The sequence below is a fragment of the Bison bison genome, unplaced genomic scaffold, assembly GCF_000754665.1.
Source record: "Bison bison bison isolate TAMUID 2011002044 unplaced genomic scaffold, Bison_UMD1.0 scf7180017845671, whole genome shotgun sequence".
Taxonomy (NCBI): domain Eukaryota; kingdom Metazoa; phylum Chordata; class Mammalia; order Artiodactyla; family Bovidae; genus Bison; species Bison bison.
In genome coordinates this window covers 71,820-78,702 of record NW_011476244.1, presented here as the reverse complement: position 1 = coordinate 78,702, position 6,883 = coordinate 71,820, and the positions used below count along the sequence as shown (strand labels likewise).

The 6,883-nt window shown below is 59.1% G+C and overlaps 1 protein-coding gene across 1 annotated transcript in view; it reads left to right on the top strand.

Annotated features, from left to right (window-relative positions):
* UFD1L (ubiquitin fusion degradation 1 like (yeast)) overlaps positions 1-6,883 on the top strand; it is a 12,023-nt gene continuing 5,140 nt past the window's right edge. Inside the window, exons 1-7 of the mRNA XM_010836429.1 lie at positions 1-211; positions 579-611; positions 2,312-2,433; positions 3,198-3,328; positions 4,310-4,382; positions 6,021-6,089; positions 6,788-6,853. Coding sequence (XP_010834731.1) covers positions 91-211; positions 579-611; positions 2,312-2,433; positions 3,198-3,328; positions 4,310-4,382; positions 6,021-6,089; positions 6,788-6,853 — 615 coding nt within the window. The 5' untranslated portion in view covers positions 1-90. The remainder of the gene's footprint in view (positions 212-578; positions 612-2,311; positions 2,434-3,197; positions 3,329-4,309; positions 4,383-6,020; positions 6,090-6,787; positions 6,854-6,883) is intronic.

Here is a 6,883-nt window from a genome sequence, read left to right as displayed (position 1 = left end):
TCTGGCCAGCTCTGGCTGCAGACGGGAGGACCGGGCTTGTCTTCTGTGTTAACTGCAACATCTCTTTCCTCCCTCTAGTTCTCCTTCAACATGTTCGACCACCCGATTCCCCGGGTCTTCCAGAACCGCTTCTCCACGCAGTACCGCTGCTTCTCCGTGTCCATGCTTGCGGGGCCCAATGACAGGTCAGACGTGGAGAAAGGAGGGAAGAGTATGTGCCGCTTTATTTTGAATCGTAACCCTTCCCGCCCCAGCCTGCAGGGCCCTAGTCCTCAGCAGCCCTCATCTGCATGTGAACAGGATCTGGTCACCATCATGGTGTCACGGCCCCGGACGGCTGAGAGGTGGGGTGAGGGTCCTGTTGTGACCACATTCACGGCTGAGGGCCGTGTGGTTCTGTCTGGTAACTCCTAGCAGCCAGCTTTGCTGTGACAGATCGGTGAAGTTCTGCCTGCCCCACTGGTCTCCTTGGGTACCTCCGTGTAGACACAGCAGAAAGCACTTACGCTCTGGGTTCTGTTCTGTTCTGTTCTGTTAGTTCTCCTTCTCTTAACGGGTCTTACATATTCTTTCCACAGTAATTATGCCGCCATCAGCCCTCGACCAACTCAGTAAGTACTTCCTACCTGACTTGAGAACAGAGATGACGTGAGTGTGGGCACCGGGACCACATGCAAGCCCCTCAGCGCCTGGGTAGAGGCACCCTTCAGCAAGGCTGGTTGGGGATCGTCCCTGAAGGGTGCTTGCTGGGCTGGGAGGCTGGGGCCTGCGGGTGCTCCTCTGACAGCCCCCGCCCAGCGTCAGGTCCCATGGAGACTAAAGGCGGGTGTGAGCGCCAGGACCATTCACGCTGCTGGGGTAGCTGACGGCTTTGGCTGGAGGCATGGGGTTTTCCCCTCAAGGACGGTAGCGGCCCTGGGGGGACGCTGCAAGCAGGCCTCTAGTCTTCCCGCGCCTCTTGCCGCAGCTCCAGCCGCAGTTCTGAGCCCTCCACCCCAGGAGCTGCTCCCCACCCCTGCCTGCCTCTTAGCAGGAACGGGAAAGGCCACACTGTTCTCCCTGCCTCAACCCTTCCTCCAACAGGAGCCACTCGGAGACCTTACATCCTAGCCCCACTCCTGGAACTAGGGAGACCCCGACCACAGACACCGAGTCCCTTGGGGTGGGGCGTCCACACTGTGTTGGGTGCACGCTGGACAGCTCAGTGGGGGCCAAGTGCTGGCTTGGGCTTTGCACCTTGCCTGACCTGACTCCAGACTAGCGAGTCTCTGGGTTGATGTCCTCACCTTTGAACAGGATACACAGAGCCACCTGTGTGACTGCTCGGGGGCAGTAGTGCTTCCTGGATGGTGCCTGTGGTGTGTAAACAGCCAGGGCCCCGTGGCACTGGGCAGGGGCAGGGGCTGGCCCTTAGGCAGCGCCAGCTGCAGCTGCTGTACCCATGGAGGGAAGCCTGGAGTTGTGCTCCGCTCAGCCAGGTTGGGGGGTGAGTAGACCCGGGGCACGGCCCTTAGGCCCAGTTATCACAGAGGAGGGGCCGGCCTGGAGCCTGACTCGTGCGTGGAGCTGACCCAGGACTGAGACCAGGTGTGTTGGCACACAGACATAAGAGGAGGCTCAGGGGTCAATCGGACAGGGGCTTAGGCTGGTGCTGGACAGACCTCGTCTGTCATGGGAGAAATAGTCCAGGTGAAATCCTGTGGGTAGAGGAGGTGAGGGGGTGCAGCAAGCTCAGGCACCCCAAGGTGCTTCTCAAAATCACGAAATGTACTTTGAAAATTACTGGACCGAGAAACACGGGGGTCTCTTCCAATGGCAAGAATCTCAGACCCAAGGTTGGATTCCTGACCAGTCCGTTCACCCTGACCCACCTCAGTCCGCTGCACAGCTCTGCAGCCCAGGGCACGCTGGTGCCTGAGGCACCTTGTTCCTGCTGCCCCCCTCCCCGGGCGCCCAGCCTCGCCCCCTCCCAGCAGCCTCCTGGCATGAGCATCTGGGCACTCTCGGAGGTGTGCTGTTGGGCCTTCTGACTTTGCCCAGCACCTGGTTGATACGCAGACTGTGAATAAGTGTGCAAACGTGTCACTTTCCGGAGCTGGGATTTCAGACGAGCACGCGTATAAGTGGTGCTGTCTCAGCAAACGCCCTGAGCTCTAGCTGGAGCACAGGGTCCGCTGGGCAGGCAGACGCACGGGGCTCAGCCCCATGACGGTCCTAGCGCCTTCCAGGGGTGGGGGCTTCCCCAGGGAGGGTCTAGGGACAGGGCTTCTCTTCCTGGAAGAAGCTGAGCCTCATCCCTCGCTCTTTACAGGCCGACTTAACATCACCTACCCCATGTTGTTCAAACTGACCAACAAGAACTCGGACCGCGTGACACACTGCGGGGTGCTGGAGTTCGTGGCCGACGAGGGCATCTGCTACCTCCCGCACTGGGTGAGCAGCCGGGCTGTGCGGCCCTGCCCCGGGGCGGCCGCCATGTGCGGCCGTGGCCGCGGCGCTCCAGGACCCTGCCTGGAGACCACAGCCCTGCTGTGACACTACCGTTTCCCGGGTCAGGCTTGTTTTAAGTGATGGAGCAGGAGTATTTTTCAAATGATCCGAATACAGAGTTTGAGATTTTTAATCCGTGTTCTCCCTGTGTGTGTGTGTGCATGCACGTGCCTGTACCTGAACGTCCACCGCACTCGGCCACGTTGCCGTGGGAACGGAGCCCCTCAGCACTCAGGCTGGCCCAGTGCCATCCGTAGGCCGGCAGAGCCACACCTGCGCCACAGGGCGGGGCCCATGGCAGCTAGGAGTGCTGCTGGTGGGTGGGGTCTGGGCCGCAGCGTCCCCAGTGCGAGGGCCCCACGGCTGCCCCCGGCCCTTTGACCTTCAGCACTGTCTTCTGTGACTGCCGGCTGCTCTCGGTGTTGTAGGTACTTTGAAGGTACCTGAGGGCCTGTGTTTTTACAAGGTCTTATGTGGAAATGCAGTGTCCCGGACAGTGTAGAAAGGGTGGCTTGGGGCCTTGGGGGTTGGGTGAAGTGGGGGGCGGTCCCTGTGGGAAGGCTCTGGCCTGGGGAGGCCTGGAGCTGGCAGTCGGGGCCTCGCCTGCCTCCCTTCCAGTGACTGGCTGCCCCAGGTGTTCCCGCGGTTCCACCCCCACCACCCGGCCCTGGCCGCGCCCCTACTGCGTCCCCTCTGCTCCCTTCCAGATGATGCAGAACCTGCTGCTGGAGGAGGGCGGCCTGGTTCAGGTGGAGAGCGTCAACCTGCAGGTAGCCACATACTCCAAGTTCCAGCCGCAGAGCCCCGACTTCCTGGACATCACCAACCCCAAGGCTGTGTATCCTTCTGAAGATGGACGGGTTCTTTGTGGGCGGAGCTGTGCAGGCGGCGGGTGACAGCGGCCTCCGTGGGCTGTGCCTGCTGGGGGCAGCGCAGCAGTCAGGATCGACACTGACTTGAGAGCACTGGTGGGCCGGCGCGTCCACACGGTTTGGGGGCCTGGATGAGCGTACTGGGTGCTCTTCGGACCCTGCCCGAGCGCAGCTGTGCCTTCCTCCGGGGACCCTGGCCCAAAGCCCAGTGGCACATCTGGAGCCGCGCGTCATGTCTGATCTTGGTCTTTCATGCAGATCAGTAGATTGCTGAGGATGAAGTGTGCTGTGTTTGGGCATCATTCCCTTGTCTGGGCCCTCAAGGTGACTCAATTTTAAGAACTATTTAGTATTTTTTAAAGAAAGGGCTTATAGGCTACTTTATGTTTTAAAATTGTTATTATTAAGTGTTTTTAGTCTAAAACAAATGGCAAAATAGGAGCTACTGCCCAAGAGGCAGAGACAGCAGGAGTATGAATGGAAACGTTTGCAGCTTTGAGGGAACTTGCCTCCGTTCCGTCCAATCTTTCTTCTATGGGATTTTTTAAACCCTCTCGTTAAGGTGTGATATACATGGCAATGAAGTGGACACTTCAGTGAGTTTGGCCAATGTGTCCCCCCAGAAGGGTGGTTGTGCCCCCTTTTTCCTGTCTTCAGCTGACCCCTGGCCCCAGAAGCCTAGCTGCCTCCCACCTCAGAGATCTGCCTTTCTCAGGGTTTGGGGGTCTCAGTGCCCCATGGCTGGTTCTTTCCCTCAGTGGGGAGTGAGGGTCACCTTGTTACCACATGTTAGAGGTGCTTCCTTCTTATTACTGAATCATTGCCCCAGCGAGGCACACAGCTGTTCAGTGCACAGGGTGACCTGATGCCACGAACCCCTGTGGGCACTTGTTTCAGATGTGAGGACTCCATCTTGCTCTGTTGGCCTTGACCGTGTGTGTCTACAGATTAGAAAACGCCTTGAGAAACTTCGCCTGTCTGACCACTGGGGATGTGATTGCCATCAATTACAATGAGAAGGTGCGTGTCAGCCCCGCGCGTGCCGGGGCCTCTCACACTGTGGGAGCAGACACCAGTTACACCCAGACACACCCATACACACACACGGACACTCTCCAGGGTTGGACACTGGTTGCTCTCTGCAGTTTCCCTCTGAGACGTGCAGTCCTAAGAGCTGTTACTGTTCAGTTTTACGGATTCCGAGTCACACTTCAGTATTTTCTCATAAACTAAACAATTATCTTGTTCCCTTTAGCTTTGTGGGGACATTTTCGTTGTTGCCTATCTTAAGCTTTTTGGATTATAGGCAACCTTAACATCATTGTTTTTAAAGTATAAGGGCAGAAAAAAAATTGATAAAAGGTAGTGACTTTTTTGCGTGGTAAGGGAAGGACAATTACTCAGGTGTGCGTAGACTCGAGATGCACGTCGGGGTCTCCATTTTTGGAAGTATGGAGACTGGATCCTCCAAAGGGCCCTTCCGAGAAGACTGGGCAGCCTGTGCTGAGGGCTGGTTGCCTGTCCTCGTGTGGCGCAAGGTCTGGGTCAGGGCCTCCCTGGGAACCTGGGCCCTTGAAGGGGCCTAGTGGACGCTGAGGAGCCTTGTGCCAGGCTCTCTGGAAGCAGCACCCAGTCGAGTGGAGCTGTTGGGCTGCCGTGAGCTGGCGCGCAGTGCCCAGTCTCCCTCCTGCTCTGCTGGCGGCGCCGCAGGCCTCACGAGTCGCTAGTTAGTTGTGACCTGCAGTTTGGAAACAGCTGCAGACAGAGGTGAGCACGTGCCCCAGAGCACAGACACGAACATTCACGCAGCCTTGATCATGGCAGCCGCGGTGCCGAGGCCCCCCGGCAACACAGACTCACTTCCATCAGTCACTGGGGGGGCCTGCAAGCCAGACGAGGGGTGTTGAACTCTCTGTGCTGGGGACCTGCCCCTCCCGGTCAGAGTTCTCAGTGGTGGAGCTGTCTCAGCTGTTTCTTACAAAAGCAAGACGCTCACTGGGCAGAGAGAAAGAGCCTGAAACATGCAGGAGAAGCCGCTGGGCATAGAGAGGGGCTGAAACACGTAGGAGAAAGCCGCTGGGCATAGAGGCTGAAACACGCAGGAGAAAGCCGCTGGGCAGAGACAGCCTGAAGCAGCGCAGAAGCCACTTCCTGCTCCTGTGACTCTGTGCATGGTCTCCACACACAGGCTCGTCCCCGACACCACAGCTGGCTTTCAGCCTCCTTTCCTCCTGGATGCCTGGGAAGCCCTGCCGCCTCTGCCTTGTATGGGAATCTGCGGCATTCACGTAACCAGTCTGGTGCGGGCAGCCTCAGTGCACCCCACGATGAGCCGTGCTGGAGCCAGCGCTCTCAGCACCGTCTCACTCAGCATTTAGCTCGTTATCTGCTGGCAGTTAATTCCTGGAAGTGAACTTTCCTGGGATAGACATTCAGTCTTTTGCAGTTTGCTGCCTAACTGCCTTGTCAGATTTAAGTCACTTACAAGGGTGATCAGCTGAGGGACAGGCCCCGGGGGGCACCCACTCCTCTCTCCACAGCAGGAGGTGTGGCCGGGGAGGCTGTCATCAGGGGAGGGAGTGTGTGCAGGGCCGGGAATGCCGACACAAGTGTGACGGGCCCAGAGCTGCCAGGAACCAGCCCCTTCTCTCCCGCCAGATCTATGAGCTGCGGGTGATGGAGACCAAGCCAGACAAGGCCGTGTCCATCATCGAGTGCGACATGAACGTGAGTGGCCGTGGGAGGAGGGTTGTCGGGGTCCTGCTGGCCGGTGCCCTGGGGAGGTGTCATGCAGCCCCTGGGATTGCTGGGGAGCGGGCAGCGAATGCTGCCAGACCCTCCGAGGAGGCTGCTGACCTGTAATCAGTGGCAAGGCTGCTCTTGGTCCTGAGACAGCCAGCACATCAGCCCCGCCAGGGGCCTGTCTCCTTGGAGGCTGAGGCGGGGCTGCTCAGTTCCGAGGAGGGGGCTGTCGGTCCCCACAACGGCCCAGCACGCCGGGTTTCTGGGCAGGATGCCCAGCAGAAGGGTTCCACCTGCCCGGATCCGTTTCTGTGGCGTTCTTGAAACAACAGCCTTCAGGAATGGAGAGCAGAGGAGTGGTTGCCAGCCGGGATGGGGCAGTGGAGTCACGGGGAGGGAGGGGTCCCTGTGGTGTTGAAACTGCTCTGGATCTTAGCCGGGTGGGGACACTGACCTGCAGTGATGCTCAGAACAGAACACGTGTGTGTGTGTGAGTGAGACAGCTGGGGAGGTCTGGACGCAGCAGGGTTGCGGTACCAAAGTCTCGCTGTGACTGTAACACGTGACCGTTGAGGAAGTGGCCCCCTCTGTGTGGCTCCTACAGCTGCTCTTGGGCCCATGTTGCCGTCCCAGCTTAGAGGCCGAGTGTGGCCCCGCGTCATGGCGCTTCCTCCCGGGCACAGGTGGACTTCGACGCTCCCCTGGGCTACAAGGAGCCGGAGAGGCAGGCCCAGCACGAGGAGTCAGCCGTGAGTCGATCCCCGCATCCCTCTCCAGCT